At 33.0% G+C, this 23157-nt stretch overlaps 2 protein-coding genes across 8 annotated transcripts; both read left to right on the forward strand.

The window, feature by feature from the left end:
- Nucleotides 1-942: 942 nt before the first annotated feature.
- Nucleotides 943-9634, forward strand: LOC115708121 (mediator of RNA polymerase II transcription subunit 15a). 4 transcript variants are annotated; one of them, XM_030636320.2, is made up of 13 exons: nt 943-1040; nt 1299-1375; nt 2292-2415; nt 3105-3216; nt 4035-4146; nt 4456-5649; nt 5748-5815; nt 6135-6209; nt 6397-7770; nt 7874-8197; nt 8445-8636; nt 8731-8819; nt 9249-9634. In XM_030636320.2, the coding sequence occupies exons 1-13, from the start codon at nt 1024-1026 to the stop codon at nt 9454-9456; spliced, it is 3966 nt and encodes a 1321-aa protein (XP_030492180.2). In that variant the 5' UTR covers nt 943-1023; the 3' UTR covers nt 9457-9634. The 4 variants fall into 4 exon arrangements, with proteins under 4 accessions (XP_030492180.2, XP_060959301.1, XP_030492181.2 ...); XM_061103318.1 differs by having other exon boundaries at nt 945-1110; nt 1299-1380; nt 2256-2415; XM_030636321.2 differs by having other exon boundaries at nt 945-1110; nt 2256-2415.
- Nucleotides 9635-18468: 8834 nt separating this feature from the next.
- Nucleotides 18469-21368, forward strand: LOC115708122 (mediator of RNA polymerase II transcription subunit 15a). 4 transcript variants are annotated; one of them, XM_061103335.1, is made up of 5 exons: nt 18474-18665; nt 19832-19953; nt 20320-20431; nt 20604-20721; nt 20890-21309. In XM_061103335.1, exons 2-5 carry the CDS (start codon nt 19844-19846, stop codon nt 20943-20945), a joined length of 396 nt encoding a protein of 131 aa, XP_060959318.1. In that variant the 5' UTR covers nt 18474-18665; nt 19832-19843; the 3' UTR covers nt 20946-21309. The 4 variants fall into 4 exon arrangements, with proteins under 4 accessions (XP_060959314.1, XP_060959310.1, XP_060959318.1 ...); XM_030636323.2 differs by having other exon boundaries at nt 18476-18665; nt 19824-19953; XM_061103331.1 differs by having other exon boundaries at nt 18469-18665; nt 20604-21368.
- The last annotated feature ends 1789 nt before the right edge of the window (nt 21369-23157 follow it).

A 23157-nucleotide genomic window follows, 5' to 3' on the forward strand; every position in this document is an offset into this window, starting at 1 on the left:
CATTATTCCGTTTAAATGATGACGTATTTTTGTAAATTAGCAATTTTGCCCCCTAAACTTTGATAACTATCAAATCGTACTCCCTCAAAATAAACATGAGAAAGATTTAACACTTTTTTCAGTAAATCTTAAAAAATTAATTTAGATCTTAAGAAAAAAATTATTTTGAATGATTAAAAAAATTGAATAATAAATTAAAATTTTAAAACTAATAAGCGATTTAAAAGGCTATTTATTTTTTATTAAAAAATTCATTTAGATATTAAAAATAATATATTAAAATTTTAATTTTTGTAAAACTAAATTTTATGGGAACAAATTTGAGTATATTTTATTTTTCTCGAAAAATATAGATTTGTTTAAATAAACATAAAATCTTTTTAGTTTAATTTATAGCTTTTTTTTTCCAAAATAATTTTATAATTTTATTGATTTTTTAAATATTTTTCTTTATTTGTTAAGATATGAGTTTATAAATATAAATATGTTTGTTTTTTTCTTTAAAAAATCTTAGTTTATTTAAATTATTTATTAGATTCTCAATAATTTTGGTTTGATTTTTTAAGATACTTGATTATAAATAAAATAAAGTTTGAAAATAATTCTTTTAAGAATAATTTAATTTTTTTTTAAAATAAAATTAATATTTTTTTTAATAATTTAATATTTTTATTAAGTTTTTTAATAATTTTTTTTTTCTAGAATTAATAGAATATTATAACTACTTTTAAAAAAATAAAGTATTATAATTTTCAAAATTAAATTTAAAAAAAAAAGTAAAATTTTGTATTAGTTAAAGTTCAGAGTAAAATATTATTTTTAACGGTAAAATAAACAGAATCTCATACAAAAAAATATAATTATGTATTTTAGGGAGCAAAATCAAGTAGTATTAAAAATTCACAATTCAATTCAATGTATAAAAATGTAGTTAATTGTAGAAAATGGGTGAGAGATTATTCAATTCAATGTATTTTTATTTCACACGCTATCTATGAGTATATCTCAGGTTGATGAAGCAGAATGATCTGCAGCAGTAGGTGTGAAATTGAATCTTTGTTCTCTGCAAGACTCTTTCTCCCTTCTGATTCCTGCCCCTACTCTTTCCTGGTCGGACCCTTTCTTTCCTCACTTCTTCGCCAACGTTACTCTTTTAATCTCTTCTCATCGATTCATTCTCTTTATTTTATTTTGTTGTTATTCAATTTGCTTCTTGGATTCGTTCCTCAATGATATTCATGTTTGTTTCGTTTTAGGGTTTGATTATCTGAAATTTTTTATTTAATTTCTTCTGTTAGGTCTTCGCTTTGGACGTCACAACTAAATTTTGAGGAAGCTTCTACACCCAAAGCTAAATCCGAAGAAATCATTACTGGTTGGGTTGCTTTCTACTCTCTTTACAGTATATACGACTTTCATAACTGAGATTTTTGTGCACTTAAATACTTGTCTGTGATTTTTTTTTTTGGGGTGTTTTATATTAACATGCGTAATCTGGATATTTTTGTATGAAAATCGGGTTACTGATCCTGGAGAAATCTCCGTATTATTTTTCTGTCATTTGTTTCATTTTGGTGCCAAAATTGGCTTTTTGGGACAAGCTTAGTTCTCTCTCTCAAAATCGATTCATGATCAAATATATCCATATAATTTGGGTCTGTTGCTCTTGCGTTTTGGAAGGAACAATTTTTTTTTCTTATTGCCCTGTCCATTGTGGGAGCTATAGTTCAGTTTTTCTTATATGAGTGTGTGTACTAATACCTCCATCAATATGTTATTAACTTTCTTAACTCATCGTTGATCCTTCTTGCATTGCCGAGAGGAGATTTCAATATGAATTCGTAAGAGTTTCCAAGGAATTTGGGATGGCCAAATTTGAGAAATATTGATGTTGTTGCTTGCTTATGGGATTTTAGATTTTCCATTTTGTTTTGTGTTCTTTAATCTTCTCTTCCTTTTTCTTTAATATATTCGATGTTATTTGCTGGGATTTGTGTTTGGAAAAACAAAATTTTGATTTGTGGTGATTGGTTTCAAATCTGAAATGATCGTATGTTACGCTGCAGGAAAATAATATGAGAATGCTGTTGTTTGTCCACTTCCCCTGCGTTATTGCATATTTATTTTGTTCTAACTACTGGATATTGCCATGTTGCATTATTAGATCAAGAATTCATTAATAGCAATAGGAGTTTCATATATTTGGATTGGTATGAATTGACTTGCATATTAATACTTATTTTTTCCTAATCCAGTCCAACGAAACTAATTATCCGTGCCAACAAACTCAGAGATTATTTTCAGCATGGACAACAATAATTGGAGATCCATTCAAGGTGGGGAACCCATGATAGACAATACAGATTGGAGAACTCAGTTGCAACATGATTCAAGACAACGAATTGTCAACAAGATGTAAGTGTATTTTGAAACAAGAGATGCCGTGTTAATGGAAAACATTCAGTTATACCTTAATCATTTACGGCTTGATTGGATTGAATAAATAATATGAAAATAAAATTGTTGTTTGAAATTTTAAAAGATAGCAAGCATGTTTGAAAATCTTTATTATCTATGAAAATAAAAATGTCTTGTTGATTTTCAGTTTTAAAAGACTGGAAACATGTTTGGAAATCCTTATTTTCTATGTATATAGTAACATGTATATCTCGTTTTAAAAATCATCCCAAGTGGGGTAGGGTAGCTTAAATGGTAGGCATGTGGTTTGCGGGAACAAGGTCAGGTTCGAGACCCTACTGGGTACCTACATAGCAAATATTACAGTTTCCTGGTTCCCAAATATTGTTTGTAAGGTTAGATGGGGATCCTATTTTGAAAAGAAAAAAAATCTAACAATAAATAAATAATTAATAAAAAAAGAAACAAAACAAAATGCCAAACAAGTTATCAAATTAAACTGTCAAAGAAAACTTCCATGTTTTTTCTTAATAGAAAAGCAAAACAAAAATGAATCTAATCAAGCCCTTAATTGTTTGATTTTTGTTTTATGAAGTTTATATCACATCATCAGAGTTCATCTTTATTGTGAAAAGTATATGAAAGGTCATTTTCACTGACATTGTAATCTGATTTCTATAATTAAGAATGGATACTTTGAAAAAGCATCTCCCTTTCTCGGGTCAAGATGGATTGCTTGAACTAAAGAAAATTGCTGAAAGATTTGAGGAAAAGATTTACAGTGCTGCAACGAGCCAGGTATTTCCATATTTCTGATCACCTCTGTTTTCCTTTTCCACCTAAGTCGCCTATGTGCATCTGATAGACCTCCCATAAGGTTTACTTATGTGAGGCACAATAAGAAGAATAACTAAGCTAAGTGTTTTATTTAGCTGAGTTGTATTAGTATGCTTTGTTTATGTTAGTAAGTTTGTGCTATGTTAGGAGTCTTATTCTGTTGAGCTGTAGTTAGTTGAGGAGTATAATATATAAATAGATGGATTGGGGTTGTAATAAGGCAAAGTTAGATTCTATTAGCTATCTTGAATTAGCTACTGTTCTATTCTTTGTGTTGTGTTGGACTTAGTCTCTAATTGAGGATAGGGTTTGAGAAATGAAGAGACTTTCTGGTGTTTTGTGAGTGTGCTTGGCTGAGATTTTGAGAGTTCTACTTCTATCAGTATCACTTGAATTGAGTGCTGACATGATGTTATAGACAGATAAAGGCTGATCTATTGCTTAGTCTCTTTAATTTTGCAGAATAAGATTCACTGATACACAGACATATGCTGATATTAGGTTACATGTACTATGAATCAACCAGTAAAATATTCGAGCCTAGACTTTAGGAACGATAAAACTAGTAAACTGTTTATTTAAATTACAGGCTTACAACCCTAGTAAACTATATAGTAGACATTTAATTAGGGCTTTAAACTTGAATTCCTTTATTTGAAAAATATCCCAACATATGTACTTATGTTTGCATGTTAATGTTTTGTGTACTTGCACATTCTTTGAAAGATTGTTGGTGTGTTGTTCCCTCCTAATTGACATTTTGTTTGTGATGGTTACAGTCTGATTATTTACGGAAAATTTCACTGAAGATGCTGTCAATGGAGAACAAGTCTCAGAACAATAATGCCCCCTTGCCACCCAACCCCACTAATAGCAGACCCACAGATCCAGGTAAGACAATACACTGTTATATGGGCAACCAAAAAAAAGTGTTTCTTAAGGTTCAAAATGCATACTTCAGTCAAATTCTTTTTTGTTCCATCTACTTCCAAATTTCATGCGTTACTTTGGCATGTGGAGTAGCCCCTAGGAGCTTAATTTGGTAGTTGGAAGATCATGACTCATTTCTCTTAGGGCCAGCTATTTAATTTTTCTTTCTCTTTACATCTGCATTGGTTGGGATGTAATGGGGGAACATAAAGGCTGGATTGTGCTTCATTATTTCAAATTGTCCTTTATATACTTTTTGCTTTTGGACAGGATCTGCTGTCTTGCCGCCTCAAGTACACAATCAAGGGCAATCACTTGTAATGCCAATGTCGTCTAATCAGGGTCAAAATCGACAACAACTACTGTCTCAGAATGTTCAGAATTCTGCTGCTGTTCAGAGTTCTTCAAGCGTATCATCTACTATTCTTCCTACCCCAAGCTTAAGTCAAAATATGACTGGTAATTCACAGAACACAGCAGCATATGCTAATGCTCACAGGCAAATACAAGGACGGCAACAGGTCCCTCAACAACAGCAACAATCCCAAAATCAGCAGCAGTATCTTTACCAGCAGCAGCAGCTTGTCAAGCCAAAGTTTCCCCAGGGAAATGTCCCCCAATCGATCATACAGTCTCACATCCAACAGCAGCAACAGCAGCAGCAAAATGTATTACAATCAACCCAGCTGCAATCATCTCAGCAAGCTGTTGCGCAGACATCGTCTGCTATGCAACCTCCCCTAATGCAGTCATCTGTCCCAAGTCTTCAGCAGAATCAGTCGTCATCTATTCAACAGTCATCCAAAGCCATGCTCCAGTCACATTCACAATCTGTTCTTAGGCCACAATCGCATCCTCAACAGGCTGCTGTTACTCACCAACAGCAAACACAAGTGTCACAGCAGCAGCAGCAGCAGCAACAGCAGCTTATAAGTCAACAGAAAAATACCACAAACATGCAACAAAGTCACTTAATTGGACAACAGAACAATGCTGGTGATTTACAGCAGCAACAGAGGCTGCTTAGCCAGCAGAATAATCTCTCAAACCTGCAACAGCAACAGTTAATGGCTCCGCAAAATAACGTTTCAAGTTTGCATCAACAGCAATTAGGCCCCCAGAGTAACGGGTTACAACAGCAGCTGCATGGAACTCAGACTGGTAACTCAAGCATGCAAACTAATCAGCACTCTGTGCTCATGCGACAACAACAATCTAAAGTTCCAATACAGCAACAATCACAACATAGTGGATCTAATTTGCTTCCAACTCAGACACAACAACCACAACAGCAAATTGCCTCACAGATTCCGTCACAGCCACAGATGCAGCAACAACTAGGTTTGCAACAACAGACAAATCCACTACAACGTGAAATGAGACTTCAACCATCAGGTCAAAACGTGACTGATCAGCAAAAGCAGTTATATCAGGCGCAGAGACCACTTCCAGACACATCATCAAGTATGTTGTTGGCTTGTATAGTTTCGCATTGTTTTAAAGGTTTCTATCTTTGTGAAGTTTTGAGTTTCTCATATGATATCGTAAACATCCTTTTGTAGCATCTGTGGATTCAACTGCAACTGGACATGCAACTGGAGTTGATTGGCAAGAAGAGGTTTACCAGAAGGTAATAGGTTCTTTGTTTTTTTTTTCTAATGAATCACTTGTTCATAGGTTGATTTCACCTATCAATCTAGGATTCGGTAGCTGTTATGGAAGTAATTAAGATAATTGTGGATGACCAAGAGTGTGAAACATACAGGCACTAATTAATAAGCTATTATATATGATCTGCTTTGGTGAATTAAAACACAATCAAGGCATTATGTGAACGGCAGAAATTATGGTTATTACTTTTACAAGCATGTACTACGTAGCATGTGAAGTTACATAGGAACCTAAAAGAAGTTAAAGTTTAACTCTTTTTTTTTATCATTTGTCGGCAGATCAAAACAATGAAGGAACTATACCTACCTGAACTTCTTGAAATGTATCACAAAATTGCTGGCAAATTACAGCAGGTACGTTATCATTTTCATTTTCTAGGATCTCTTGTTCAAAAAATATATGTAATTAAAATAAGTCAAACAATTAGTATCAAAAGTAGAATTGAAAAGAAACTGAAACTTCTTTAGTTTAAGTGAACCTTTTTTGGTGAGCTATGTTAGTAAGCTTACTTGGGCCTTTTTGTTTTTCTCTTTTTGACAGCTTGATTCTCTACCACAACAACCAAAGTCTGAGCAGCTAGATAAGCTGAAATTATTTAAGACCACTTTGGAACGCACTATTCAATTTTTACAAGTTCCAAAAGTTAACATTATTCCTGGGTATAAGGAGAAACTAATTCACTATGAGAAACAGATAATAAGTTTTATTAATACAAATAGGCCAAGGAAGCCTGTCTCTCAGTTGCAACAAGGGCACCCCTCATCTCATATGCACTCCATGCAGCAGCCACAATCTCAAATTAATCAAGTCCAATCTCATGAAAATCAAATAAATCCTCAATTGCAATCGAAGAATGTGCAGAGCTCTGTGGGACCAATGCAACAAAACAGTATGACAAGCTTCCAACAAAATTCTATGCCTGCTTTGTCTGCAGTTTCAACAACACAGCAAAATGTAATGAACACATTGCAATCCAGTTCCAATGTGGATTCAGGACAAGGAAATGCACTAAACTCATTGCAGCAAACTCCTGTGAATGCTCACCAACAGGCAAACGTTAATGCCTTGTCATCACAGAATGGGATCAATAGCCTTCAGTCAAATTCTAATATGGTTCAGCATCAACATATGAAGCAACAGCAGGAACAACAGATGATGCAGTCCCAACAGATGAAACAACAGTATCAGCAGCGACAGATGCAACAGCAGATGTTGCAGCAGCAGAAGCAACAAATATTACAGCAAAAACAGCAACAGCAGCAGCAGCAACAGCAACAGCAACAGCAACAACAACAACAAATACAGCAGCAAGCAAAACAGCAACTTCCTGCCCAGTTGCAACCACCCCAAAATCAAATGCTGCATCATCAAATCAATGATGTAAATGATTTGAAGGCAAGACAAAATATGGCCGCAAAGTCGGGGGTCTTTCAACAACATCTTCCAGCTGGTCAACGTAATGCGTATTCCCATCAACAACTTAAATCTAACTCTCCCTTTTCTATTTCTTCAAATCAGCTCCTTCAGGCCTCATCACCTTTGCAACATTCTTCTCCACAAGTTGACCAGCAGAACCTGCTGCCATCTCTTACCAAAATTGGAACTCCATTACAGTCCGTTAGCTCACCTTTTGTTCCATCTCCACCAACTCCTTTGGCTCCATCCCCAATGCCCAGTGATTCTGATAAACCCCATCACGGTGCTTCCTCACTTACAAATGCTGGAAACGTTGGCCAACAACAAACAAGTGTTGTTGCTCCAGCTCAATCCCTTGCCATTGGCACCCCAGGAATATCAGCTTCCCCTTTGCTTGCAGAGTTTAGTGGTCCTGATGGCACTCATGGAAACACTTTGGTATCTGTTTCTGGCAAGTCAAGCGTTACAGAACAGCCACTTGATCGTTTAATGAAAGCGGTTAGTCAAATGGTTTTTCCTTTAACTTGATAAAGTATGCATTCATTTTTCATGGCTCCCCTTTTGTTGTTGTTTAGTGATATATAATAATCTCTGGTTTCAGGTAAAAGCCATGTCGCCTAAGGCATTGAATGCTTCTGTCAGGGACATTGGCTCTGTTGTCAGCATGGTTGATAGGTTTGCAGGATCAGCTCCTGGTAATGGATCTAGAGCTGCAGTTGGCGAGGATTTAGTTGCTATGACAAACTGTCGCTTACAAGTAAGAACTTTCATGAGCCACGACGGAACAAATGGGACAAGGAAAATGAAACGCTACACAAGTGCCATGCCCTTAAATGTTGTGTCATCAGCTAGTAGTATTAATGATTCAGAAATATCTGAACTTGAGTCAACTGCAACATCTGGTATCAAGAGGTCTAAGTTAGAGGTATTTGTCTTTTGCTGAGATGGATATTTGTATGAATAGGAAACTTGGCTCAAACTTCTAGGAGCTGGTTTTTAATTCAGCTCAATCGTAGATCTGGTTTAGTCTATTGACTGACAGTGGAAATGATATTAGTGACTTTCTGATAGCATAAAGATATGCTTATTGTGAGAGTGCTGTGTTGTGAGGTCATTTTATCATACCCATTCAGAAACTTATACCTGTGAAGTGACTTGTGTTCTTGTTGCAGGCTATTCATGCTCTTAAAGAAGAAATTAGAGAAATAAATCTGCGTCTTATTGACACTGTTATTGATATTAGTGAGGAGTCAAGTGCTGTAGCAGCTGCTGCTAAAGGAGGTGAAGGGACCATTGTCAAGTGCTCTTTCAGTGCTGTGGCACTCAGTCCGAACATGAAATTACAATATGCTTCAGCACAGATGGTGGGCTCTCAGGAATGATGAAGGGATTTTATTACTCATATGTATTATCCTATGTGTTGACTGCTTTTCTTTTCTTTTTTTTAATGTCTTGCAGTCTCCAATACAGCCTTTAAGGTTGCTTGTTCCCACAAATTATCCTAACTGCTCTCCTATACTGTTGGACGTATTTCCGGTGGAAGCCAGGTAAGGGAAAAATCACACCCCACTCTTCTCAAATAACACTTAATTTATTTCAGTTGATGTGGTATCTCTTGATTGTGTCCTTATCCTCCTCCCTCGAAAAACTATTTGTGACACAACACAAGGACTTTCATATTCCAATTTGGTTGAATATAAATGAAAATGGAACTTCTCCAAGGCCAATCCTTTGCATGATAATGTATTCCTCTTTTTATTTTTTTTACCTGGCTTTGCCGTTATTATGTTTGTAACTTATTGTCAAACACCTCGTGATTCTTCAACATGGTGTGGGTCAAAACCAGCATCAGTATTTGATGTGATAGTTTGGGGATCAAATTATTTTTTTGGACCATTTTATCAATAGTTTATGATGGCTGCTCTTTATTTCTGAAAATACTCGATGAAACTCATTGTTCCATTTTTTATGTACAGCAAGGAATATGAAGATCTCTCCGTCAAAACAAAATCGAGATTTAGTATATCATTGAGGACCCTTTCACAACCCATGTCTCTTGGAGCAATGGTGAGGACGTGGGATGTTTGTGCTCGTGCCGTCATTTCCGAGCATGCACAGAGAAGTGGTGGTGGCAGCTTCAGTTCCAAGTATGGGACTTGGGAGACCTGCTTGAGTGCAACTTGATCATTTGCTTATCTAAAGGAAAAGGTCGTTGATGCCAAGGGTAAATGGCTCTAATAGTTGTTATGTATACTTGTCTAATTTTTTTCTTTTGTATATTCTCACTTGGTAAGCTTTGTGTAAGCTTTGTACATGTTTGCCATTAGAATTCTTTTATAAGACCTCATGAAATTTTGTGTAAGTTGACTTTTGTACATTTTCCAATGCTACAACTTATGATAGGAGGGAAAGCGACCATTAGGAATGTTATAACGTTGAGTACTAAAAAAATTTGTTATTTGTTTTTTTATTGGAAAATTAGGAAACTGATCGTCCTTTGCCTGCAGTGTAAAATTATATATATACATTTATATATGTATATATATAAATTATGTTTTTTTTGTTTAATGATAATTGAGTAATAAAGTTGTATCAAATTTTAATTTTGTATTTGTTGTGAAACTTAACTGTTTAAGAACAAAACTCAACAAAGAAATCAAATCATAAACAAGTAAACAAGTTCAGAAATATAAATGTGCAATCAAAAAACAGAAAATAAAAGAAGAACAAACACAAACAAAAGTGGCCAGAAACAATCACAACGGCTTGAGATTTATATTGAGTTGGATGAATTGGAGAGAACATAATACACAATGTACACAGTTTCTTGTACAAGACACTTGAGAAGCAAAGCTTCTTTACAACATGAATTCACTTGTAACAATGGTGATCAGACACACACCGTGTCGTTAACATCCCTCCTCTTCTCTCTAAACAACTCTCTTTGTTTCGCTCACTAATTTGTAGGATTGTGTTCTAAATGACTCTAAGGCTTGACTATAAATAGCCTTTGGTTCAGTTCGAGTACTAACTGTTTTAATTGACAGTTAATAAGTTGTCTTGACATGTGGTCAAATTACAACAAATGACCCACCTTGGTCATATGTCAAGTTTTTATTCCATTGAGTGGTGACTGATCCTAGTCTTAGTAATCTCAGCAGCTGAGTATATTTAGCAAGTTTAGACAAAGTATTAATTGCGTGGACAAATAAGAGTATACCATGTGTACACTTGTTCACTTGTGCAATACACTATGTAAATCTAATATGGCAGTTAACACTGAAAAATGAATGGAAATGGTAATTTGCTAACAGAAAACGGGTTTGGGGGGTTAAACTGCTAAAAAATAAGTTTGAGAAGTTAATTGCTAGTAAGATAATACTTCTGAGGATTTTGCTGCAATTCACTCAATTTTAAATAATTAATCACTAAATTCGAGAATAGTGCAAAATGCTAGACTAAGGGCATTCATGGTTTATACATCATATTTAAACCCTAATTTCATCTATATATATCTTTAAGTTACATATTTTAGAGACAATTTGAAAATGACCAATATAGAACTTGAACAGATTCTTTGTATAATGTGGTTCATTTGGGCGGATAGAAACAATATCATCCATGGTAAAATAGCTCAACATTCATTCAAAATCTGGGCAAAGTCTCAAGCCTACATCTGTAATTTTCAATAGCACCAACTTCCTACTACTCCTTCTAAATCAACAACATGAGGTGTTGCTAACTATGAGCCATGGAAGCCACCCCTCCTAACAAACTTAAAATGAGTGTTAATGTGGTGATTGGTACATCATAGAACAAATTAAGAGTGTGTGATTTAGTCCGTGACTCTCAAGGGTTCGACAAGACTGCTTTTTCCAAGCCTTTGGTAGGCAATTTTTGACCACAAGAAGCTGAAGCCAAGGCTTTGTTTCATGGTCTCGTATGGGCAAGAAACCTTCATTTTCATGTGGATTTCATTGAGACTGATTCTTTGCTATTGGCGAATTCAATTAATCGTCAAATATTAGGTCACTCTTCTTTTCAAGATATGGTGGCTGATGTTAAAAATTAATTATCCTATCTCTTTTCAGTTTGTGTATCTCGTGTTAGGCAAGATGCTAACCAAGACGCTCATAGTTTGGCTAAACAAGATTTAGTGTTGGATAATGATTGTACTTGGTTAGAGGATATTCCTTCTGGCATTTTCTTTATTGTTGTAAATGACTATGTTTAATTTATAATAACAGTCTTTTCTAAAAAAAATTATTTTATTTTAAAAATAATTTTTTTATTTTTATTTTAATAATTTATTTAAAAGTATTAATTGCGTGGACAAATAAGATTATACCATGTGTACACTTGTTCACATGTGCAATACACTATGTAAATCTAATATGACAGTTAACACTCAAAAATGAATGGAAATGGTAATTTGCTAACAGAAAACGGGTTTGGGAGGAGGGTTTACTGCTAAAAAATAAGTTTGAGAAGTTAATTGCTAGTAAGATAATACTTCTGAGGATTTTGCTGCAATTCACTCAATTTTTAATAATTAATCACTAAATTCGAGAATTGTGCAAAATGCTAGACTAAGGGCATTCATGGTTTATACATCACATTTAAACCCCAATTTCATCTATATATCTTTAAGTTACATATTTTAGAGACAATTTGAAAATAACCAACAACTTCATATATGTATATTTTATCAGTAACACATATATATTCAAGATTAATAACCAGTAGATGATATACTAACTTTATTGACGATACATAATCAAAATTAATAACCAATAATAATCAACAACATCGGTGCTAAGTTTATCAAGAACACATGTTCAAGATCAATAACTGATAACAATTAGTAACTTTCTAATTTTTCGATAATATATATAAGGTCAATATCCAATAACGATCAATAATTTTTAAACTTTTGCAATTTTTTTTTTATGATTCCACTACTATTAATAGATACATATACAGTATAATTAAAACTGTAAAGAAGGAAGAATAAAGCTCTAAAAAAATAGAATTACATGACAAATGATAAAATAAAGTACATATTCACCTAGATTTCTTTGGTTCCGATCATAGAGTGCTTAGTCTTGAGTTTGGATAATCTCTGATTTCTTCGTCAAATTCATGTAAAAAAACGTAAAAGATTTCGCTATGAAGCTCTATGAAAAGATGATCCGGAATGTCAACATATAATAGCTAACTCATGGTTACCTACATCAGAATTTTCTGCATTAGATACTGCTATCACCAATATCGCTTCATGCTCTAAAAGTTTAGATTATTGGCACCTAGGAAAATATGGTGCACTACCTAAAGAGATCCGAAGTACCAAACATAAATTATCCTTAGCCCAAATTATGGATCATAACTTGTACAATCGGGAGGAAGTTGCTCAACTTGAATCTAGTTTATTCAGTCTCCTAGAGAAAGAAGAGATCTTTTGGCAACAAAGATCAAGAGTCCAATGGTTAAAGGCTGGTGACCAAAACACAAAATATTTTCATCGTCATGCTAATACTAGATTTCAAAATAATCTTATTCGAGGTAATTACGATTGATGTGTACTTAGACTTTATGATATGCAATTCTTTTACTTAAACAGAATCTAATTATTTATCTGAGATATCTATAGGAAGAAATCTAATATTTTGATAATCTGCTAATTTGATAATGTGTTGATTTTAATTCTTGAAATATTTATTTAAACAATATGACTTATAATGTGATAGGAATGACTTCTATTGGATCACAGTTGGATCCTTAATTGTAAGGTAGTTGATATTCATACTTTATTTGTATTTTCACTATCAGTTCATATATACATATGGAAACAATTTCTAACTTAAACTTCATATAGTGCTTCCAGGATTATTAAAATCTAATTAAGTATGACTTCTTATTTGTTACTTTATTTTTATGATACCTTAATAATAGCTCTGATAGTGGGTGTCGGTCTTTTCTCTTAATTTTCACATATTTTATAATAAGTTTGGCTCCACTATCATCCGACTGTATTAAGTATGATTTCTGAGGACGTTCTTTGTACTATACTAGATGTATGTTGATTAGATTAATTTGGGATTTATGATACAAGCTTCCTTAGGATATAATAACCACTGCTTATTAAATTTCTGTTCAATGCTCGTTTTTGGTATTATTCTACTATTACTACTATAGTCCAAATTATTGGTTGGGATTATATTTGTAAGGAAATTATTATAAGAAAAGAACATTAGAATATTTACCTTAGCAACCCCAATATTTTAAAGATATGTTCCTCTCTTTTCTAATTCTTTTAGTATTGTACTTGAATGTTTATGTTTTATTACCATTTTGTCAAAAAAGAATTTCAAAATTATGATAAATCGTGGGAATTATATGTGATTGACTATTTTCTTGTGCTGTTTATTAGGGCTTTTTAATTCAGAAGGGATTTGGTGTACAGATGCAATGGACATCCAAGGAATAATAGAAAGTTACTACACCTTTCTTTTTATGTCCTCTTATCCTTCTAAAGCAGAAATTGAGGCTGTCCTTTCGGTTGTGCAGTGTCGAGTCACTCCAGAGATGAATAATTCATTTTTACTTCCTTTTACTGAGAATGAAGTGAAAGAAGCGGTCTTTTCTATGCCTTCCGATAAAAGTCTTGGCGAAGATGGTATGAATAGAATGTTCTACCAAAATCATTGGAATGATGTTGGGGATGTAGTTATTAAAGAAGTTTTAGAATGTTTGAATGGGCAAGGAGATATGTCTTCTATTAATTCTACGATTGTCACTCTAGTCCCTAAAACTAAAGCAACCAACAATATGAAAGATTTCAGACTGATTAGTTTGTGCAATGTTCTGTACAAAATTGTATCTATAGTTTTGGTTCATCGATTACAACCATGGTTAGACTCTATCGTACACTCTTCTCAAAGTGCTTTCATTGGAGGTCGCCGAATTACAGATAATGCAATGGTAGCTTATGAGTTATTACATAATCTCTGAGGCGTTACTAGTGGAAGGAGATGTTATTCGGTGATGAAATTGGATATAAGTAAAGCTTATGATAGAGTGGAGTGGATTTTCTAGAATCAATTATGCTTCAACTCGGCTTTGCAACTCCATGGGTTAGTCTACTCATGAAGTGTGTTCGAACGGTTCACGTCTCTTTTAATATAAATGGTGAAGTCAAAGGGAAGGTGGTTCCGACTCGAGGTTTACGCCAAGGGGATCCTCTTTCACCATATCTTTTTCTTTTTTTGTGCGGAAGGTTTCTCCTCTCTTTTATGTCATGCAGAAAATACACACCAAATTTTTGGATATAAAGTCGCTCGAATTGCTCCATCAATTTCCCATCTTTTCTTTGCAGATGACAGTATTCTTTTTTGTCGGGCAACTCCTAATGCTTGTTATACTATGATGAATCTATTTAATTTATATTCCAAAGCTTCCGGACAGGTATTCTCATTAATTTCATTCTACTAAGTTTTATTTTTCTTATTTTATACTGTGGTAGGATGTAGGAATTCATTCAATTATACTTTGGCCATGAATGGTATACTGGTATTAAGACTTAAAACTTAAAAAGATCTCATACATGGAAGGATTATATTACCAATTCTTTCTACAATTTAATTCTTTGAAACTGTAAGTATTTAATTGACTGTTTTATTTTATACTGAGGGTAGTTTATTAAATTTATATTTTTCGTGGCTCTCTATTAATATTATAGATGGTTTTTTGGGAAAATGGTAGCTTCAGTGAATTAAAATAGCTTGTCTTTTAGGGTAGCTTCTTTGTATTCGCGGTTCCATTTTTAGCATGGCCTTTTCTGATTTTAAAGGATTAACTTACTGGATACAATTTATTCCCTCTCTCTTGATTTTTCTCTTTTGTTTTGTTCCTAGTTCTGCCCCATTTAGACTAGAGAGAATTATATAAAATTTATCATAAATGGTCCAGTTCAATTATATTTTCCTTTAGTAGTTCTAATCTAGTGACCATGATGATATATATTTGTTCTTCACTTTTCATTTATTCTTTGACAATTTTAGTAATTGGGAATTTTGTTGAAAGTGTGTTTGTACTTTTTGTTCATCAAAAATCAGATATATGAATATATGATTGGTGGAAAGTAGTCAATAAACATGCAAATTAGTTTCTGATTTGGATATACCACATGTTGTATAGATGCTAATACATGTTTTGGTTATTTGCTTTATACCTACTTCTGTTCAAGAATTTTAGATCTGTAACTGAAACACTAAGGAATAGTATAATAGAGATGATAAGTTAGGGCCATGGTAGTGGAGTAAATTTTGTGTAAGAGGACAGATAGCTGCATACTTTTTCTACTATACAATACAACCTTACTTTCAAAATGATTTCTAGAATAAAAATTAGGCATAAACAACTCTCGTTCTTTCTTTCCCTTATTTATGTATATTCATTTCTTTCATAATGCATTAGTATTTTTCAATAGATAATTATTATAGATTATTTCTTAACTATTGCAGCTTATAAATTTCACTAAGTTCACATTGTATTGCTACCCAAATACTCCAAAGGATCTGCAATCTCTTTATGTGGAAACTTTTCAAATACAAGTGACTGAGGCTATAGAGAAATATTTAGGATTACCAATGCTAAGTGGACAAAATAAACAACGACTGTTCATAATATAAAGGAGAAAGTATGGTCGCGCCTTAATTCATGGGAAAACAAGCTCTTTTTTTATGGTGGTAAAGAGGTACTACTTAAAGCAGTAATTCAAGCTATACCTACATATGTAATGTCATGTTTCCAAATTCCAATTAAGAGTTGTGATGAATTGGAATCAGTAATGGCTCGGTATTGGTGGAGCTCTTCGATTCATAAAAAGAAGATGCATTGGTTAGCTTGGCATAAGCTCTGTCATCCTAAACAAAAAGGTGGGCTAGGGTTTAGATCTTTTGTCCATCATAATCAGGCACTTTTAGCTGCTCAAGCTTGGCGAATTCTTAATCGACCTGACTCGCTTCCATCTCAAGTTTATAAGGCCAAATATTTTCACCATACCTCCTTTTTGGATGCTTCAGGTATTCGATTAATTTATTTTTAGTAATTTCTTCTGAACCATTTTTCTATATAATTTACTTTCTGACTTATTCACTGATTATTATTAAGTTGTTAATGTAACCCTTTTGATTTTAATAATTTTACTTTATAGTTGTTATTTTTTGGTGTTTTCGAGCTATAATAATTTTATTTCTTCATCTATGAATTATATGATTACAGTAGGAAGATCTCCTAGTTATATTTGGAAGAGCATCATTTGGGGAAGAGAACTTCTTATAAAAGGGTTACGTAAAAAGGTTGGAACTGGTGACACCATTCTTGTGTTTAAAGATCCTTGGCTGCCCCGACCTTTTTCATTTAAGCCTACCTCTTTCAATCATTCACATTCTAATTTGTTGGTCAAAGAACTTATGGCAGAGACAAGGATAGGGTGGAATGTGGATTTATTATGAGTTTTGTTTAATGAAGCTGATCAACAATGTATTGGTTCCATACCTCTTTGCAAATTTCCTAAAGAAGACTCTTGGATGTGGCACTATACGGTAGATGGTTCTTATTCTGTTAAAAGTGGATATTATGTGGCTTCTCAGTTAAATTTGTCTGCTACTCCTCCTTCTAAGGATGAATTTTCAATCTGGTAGAAAAAGATTTGGAAGCTCCATTTACCAAATAAAGTATTAAATTGTAATAGGAGAGGTTTTCATGAGATACTTCCGACTTCAAAAGGGCTTCAAAAACGATCTATCCTTCCTCACTCCAATTGTCTTATTTGTGGCTTTAGCAATGAGTCTAATGGGCATGCTGTCTTTTGGTGCCGGGGTTTTAGAAAGGTTTGGAAGCTACTTAATTTTAGTTTCCTAAAAAATTTCTCTTTGGAAACATCCTTCCAACAAACTATTCTTTTGGCGTCTGAAGTGCTGTCTCAGGTTGAATTTGAATTATTTTTAGTTGCCGCTTGGTATGTTTGGAGTGAGCATACACAGATTGTTCATGGCCGGGAGCAATTTTCACCTACAGTTGTTGTCTCACGAATTCATAAGCTTCATGCAGAATTTAGTGCAAGTCGAAAAAATATTAACATTCAACGAGGGAATAAGTGCACTTCCACCTCGAGCTGGGTTACTCATCCTATGGGAAAATTTAAACTCAATGTTGATGCATCAATTGATAAGCATATTAATTCTATAGGTATTGGTGCTATTATACGCAACAACACAGGTGGAGTAGTGGCTTGTCTTTTAAAGTCTTTATTCGGTCAGTATTCCTTACTTTTGGAATTAATTGTGTTGCTAAACTTTTATTTGCAATTTTATTACTTTTTTTTATCACTTTTATTGAATAAGTCAATCAAGGTTCAGTATGTTCAAGCATCAATAATTTAGTAGTTGGTGAGGTATGAGTTTGAAAGGTTATTTTGAACAGAGATCATTTCCTCAACCTTAGGGGCTGAGTAAATGATAGTATCAATAGGATTCTCTCAACCTTATTCTATCACCCTATATAATTTATGGCCAATAATATTATGATAGTTTTAGTATTAATATGTTATTTTATTATTATTAATTTATTTTAAAGGAATAATTCTTTTAGTATAATGCCCTTATTAGATGTTTTTATGATTTTGTAGGGACTTTTGCAGCCATGGAAGCAGAAGCTGTAGCTTTAATGGTGGCTTTGGATTGGACTCTTACTGTTGAGTTACCTATTAGTTCGTTTGAAACTGATTGCTTAGCTTTGATTTCAGCTTTTTCTAGAAGATCTTCATTCTGTAATGAATTTGGTTCTATTTTAGATGATATTGCTAGTTTACTATCCAATTTTCCTGAGGCATCTCTAATTCATGTTCGTCGTTCGGCCAATATGGCTGCACATGAGTTAGCAGTTCGTGCACTCAGGGTGGATGGCGAATTAGTTTGGATGGATGATTTTCTTCTATTTCTCTATGATGTACTAAACTCTGATTATTTTTCATGAAAGTTCATTGTAAAAAAAAAGTACATACTTGCTGAGTGTAATAAAAGAAATTATTTTTAATTTTATAATTATTATTATAATTGTTATAAATTAATTATAATTATTTAATAGTGATTTAATTATTAAAAATAAATATAAGTAATGTAAATGTATTTTTTGCTAACTTTTTATCCCTGAATAATTATTCATCCGGCGACAGAAAAAGTCCTGGAAGGAAATATATTTGTATATTTTATTTTAGGTGTCCTTTTATGTCTTCCTTGAATTGGTAAAAGCCTCACAACAGAAGCAGTACCATAATCAATCCACCGTCTCCGCTCTCCTCCGACCTTGGCCTTCTGCCTCTTCAAAATCAGGTTGGCTTTATTTTCATTTTCTGCAATTTCTTCCATTGTTGCGTCAAAATGGGTCTTAGAGCACATCACTCTTCCGAGCTTAGTTTCTCTCCCTAAAATCAATTTAGAATCGTAAACATCTCTAGAATTTTGGTTGTTTGTTTGCTCATTCCATTTTTGGACTTCACTGTTGATCTTTCGTTATTGCCTATTGTAGATTTCATCACTGAGCCTTTACCAGAATCCCTAAAAATTGGGGATTGTAAAATATGAGTATGACGATGTTGTAGCTTATGAGATTGTAGGTTTTCAATTGCTTTTTGATGTAATTTTATGGGACTTTATTCGAGGAGTCGATTTGAGCAATTAAGGATGTTGATTATTAAGATTAGATTTGTGATGTTTTGGAATTTGGTGGTCGGCTTTTGAGATAAATCCAGTCATTGAACGTAGCTCCGTGTATCTAATATGTAAATGTATTCGTATGCTTTTATAGAATGCTTATGATGCGAACTGTCAACAACTGAAACTGTTTAGTTCTAAATCTGTAATAATGATCATATGTTGCTGGGCAGGAAAACCGACAAAGTATGAATTATGGTGTTCCTTCTAATTCTAGGCATATTTCTATGTTTCTTTCAAGTGTTCATTAAAACGTTATGTGAGAAATATGATTGTTCTCCATTTCCCATACAACACACTTTTTTCCCGTCCTTGCCTTAGTTGCATTCTTAGATAAAAAAAATGACGTGGAATGGAATGAAATGAAAGGTTCTTGTTTTTGGATTTGTAACATTTCATTTCTCTCTCTCTGTCTCGAAAGATGATCATTGTCTGGGGCTTTTAATTGTACACTAAAATTGCACTCTAGCCATCCCTTTCATTGTTTTTTTTTTTGGATAAGAAATGTAGCTTAATTGACTATGAACAATGAAGGGTTGTGTGCCGTCTTATGTTTCAGAGTGATATTACCTTTTGAAGTGGATGTAATCAAATTCCATAAATATTGACTAAAACTAAGCTTTTATAACTTTATTTATTTATTTTTTTTCATGTAACAAACACTCTGGATTGTTTTTTGAGTGCTTAATTCGATAGTTTACCAAACATCGTATTAAATTTAAAATAATTCTGCTACTGTTGTCCTTTGCAATCTACCCAATTCTGCATGCAAAACAAATTCTTAGGGTATTTTCAGCATGGACACCAATAATTGGAGACCTATCCAAGGTGGGGAACCCACGATGGACACCACAGATTGGAGAACTCAATTTCAGCACGATTGGAGACAACGCGTTGTCAACAAGATGTAAGTGTCTTTTGGAATTAGAGAGGCCGTGTTAATAGAAATTATTAATTGTTCCTTAAACAATTAAAGGTTTAATTGGATTGTTGACATAAATTGAAAATAAGTAAAAACCTTGTTTTGGTTTTTGATTTAAAAGGCTCTAATCCTAAAAAAAATTTTAAAATTGAAAACATGATTGGCAATCTTCACTTTTCTAGAATAGTTTTAATGTCTCTTTTAATTGTTTTTGGCAAACAGTCAAAGAGAAGTGGTCTTTTTTTTTTCCTGCTTTGTGAAGTATGCAGTATCAGAACTTATCTTTAGAGTATAAAATACATGAAAGGTTCATTTTCACTGACTTATATAATTTAATGTCTTTACTGGTAGAATGGATACATTGAAGAAGCATCTCCCTTTCTCTGGCCAAGAAGGGTTGCTTGAACTGAAGAAAATTGCTGAAAGGTTTGAAGAAAAGATTTACAGCACCGCCACAAGCCAGGTGCTTCTGTATTTCTGACCCTTTTCCTTTTTTCTTTTTCCCTTAAGTCACCTATATGTATTACTTACATTTTAATGCTGACATGTTATGTTTTGTGTACTTGCATATGAAATATTTTTGTGTTTATTTATTGATTGCTCTCTCCTAACTGGCATTTTGTTTGTGGTGGCAGACTGATTATTTACGGAAGATTTCACTGAAGATGCTGACAATGGAGCCTAAGTCCCAGAACAATAATATACCCAACCCGTTGCCATCCAACCCTGTTAATAGCAGACCCACAGATCCAGGTAGGCAATACATTCTTAAGTGCGGACCAAAAAACAGTGTTCTTTATGGTATACAAAATATATATATATTTGAATCACATATAGATGTAATAAATATAGCTAATTTATGTATTAATATAATTAAATTGATTCTTTAAATTATTAATTAGTGGAATTATAATTTATTAGGTTATTTTGAAGACTTATCATACATTTGGAGTCATTTGGACTTGAAGAGACGTTAGCGTACTTTGGTGAAAAGTAGTAGAAGCTGACGAGCTTGATTTTACAAGGCAAAACTTAATTATAAATTTTGGCAACCTTAGAAGTAGAACTGGATTTAGAGTTCAACATAAAAGTTTTAAATCTCGTTCTTAACTTTTCGGAACATCTTGAATTGTCTAATTCCAAGTTGTATTGAAGAATTTATGACCAAAATACTAATCAGGTGTAAAACAAAAATTGTGATGGGCGCTATAGCGCCCAGTCTAGAAAAAAACACAAAAAAAAAAGTCAGCACATGGGTTATTCAAGAAATATCTCATGGGCGCTAAAGCGCCGATTTATCATTTTTTTTTAAAAAAAAAATCCTAATTCTAAGGGGATTCATCTATCTTTTCCAACACTATAAATAGAATCTTAATTCTAAGGGGATTCATCTATCTTTTCAAGCACTATAAATATAATCCTAATTCTAAAGGAATTCATCTATCTTTTCAAGCATTATAAATAGGATCTCTTAGGCTATGAATTGCATCAATCTAAAGCTATAAATTAGAGAGAGAGCAAGAAAGAGACAGAGATCGACTTCAAAGTGTTCTTCATTCTAGTTCTTTTCTTCTCCTTCTATTTTTACTAAACACTATGATTTTTCGTTATAATATCTAGTTTTGAGTAGTTTTCTTTTAGTTAAGGGTTATTTTAAAACCTGAAACATGAATTCTTAATTTCATTATTGAATTTTAATTTCTAGTTTCTATTATATGATAGTTTTGTATTTTCACATGTCTTTGTTATTTGTTAAATGCTTAATAATTTTTGAATTGTGTATGAATTTATCTTGAACCATGTTATTTTTTGTTATTAGTTGTAGTATAATTTTGAATCTTCATTGTTGGTCTAACTTAGTTTATTGTTTTAACGGGATAAATTTTAAAAGATTATCATCCGTTAGACAAACATAATAGTGTTAGATCTCAATAGATAGGTATTTTATAAATGCAACATCTAGTTGTACATCCAAAGATGACAACTTAGACTAGTGTTTACAATATGAAATAATAAAAAATTTTATAAAATAAGAATAACTTTGACTCTCGTCTACCGAGACATTGTTGGATTCTTATTTTATTCAAAATTATCCTTTAATTTTTTCTCTTAGCTTTTTCATTTAGAATTTGCTCAAGTAGTATATCATTGGATGAATGGTTTATAAATCATTTGCTTATGATGCTATTCTAATTTCTCTTATGAAATTAAAAGGTGCAGATGACTATATTCCTGACATTCTATCCTGAAATGATATGAATCCTTGATCTTAGAAATATCCTACTTGTATGTGCTTACTTAAGGCAACTTAGACTTAGATTTAGATTAGTAGTGGTAGAATAATCACTCATTGTATATTTGGTATAAATTTAAGTCTTTGACTTTAAATTTTAGATTCCAAGATTACATTGATCAATAAAGTATAACTTTCACAAGTTATTAATATCTATTTTCTGTTAATGGATCTGAACTGTATGTTTATGTATAAAATATGATTTTTGTATTCTGTGACCAGGATCCACCTGAACTATTCTAAGAACCCTTTACTGTATCTAGACCTAAATCATCAAAAGACCACAATCACATTTAATATATCTATGGCATTTTCATCTTGTTCATAGTGGTTTTGACAAGATGATTCTTTGTAAAAAGAAAATATGCACATGTTCACTTGAAAGTAGGATCATCTGTATTTGAATATGTGTTGGAATTTATTTTTCCAGGATCTTAGATCTACTCACAAGTATGTTGTTTAACATCCTAATTATAAACTTTATAAAACGATAATTAAACACATATAAAGTTAAGAAAACCTGACATTGGTTGCAGCGGAATAATATGTCTCCTTCCACTCATATCTCTAACCCTTGTATCCTTTCTGTCGCAAAGTATTATCAAGATTTGAGCCCGAATGTCTCTCTCTTTGAATGTGATCCTTCACAGTCTTCCAATCTATGATTGAGGTACTACTTTCTGTGTGTGGGCACTACTCTATCACTAGAGAGAGAGAGAGAGAGAGAGAGAGAGAGAGAGAGAGAGAGAGAGAGAGAGAGAGAGAGAGAGAGAGAGAGAGAGAGAGAGAGAGAGAGAGAGGGGCTCAGTTTTTTCTGAAAGACAATCTTTTGAATTACTGAAAAACTCTTAACTACTAGGTTTAGGTTAGTAATTATTTGACATTAAAATAATGAA

This window comes from Cannabis sativa, chromosome 1, assembly GCF_029168945.1.
Source record: "Cannabis sativa cultivar Pink pepper isolate KNU-18-1 chromosome 1, ASM2916894v1, whole genome shotgun sequence".
NCBI lineage: Eukaryota > Viridiplantae > Streptophyta > Magnoliopsida > Rosales > Cannabaceae > Cannabis > Cannabis sativa.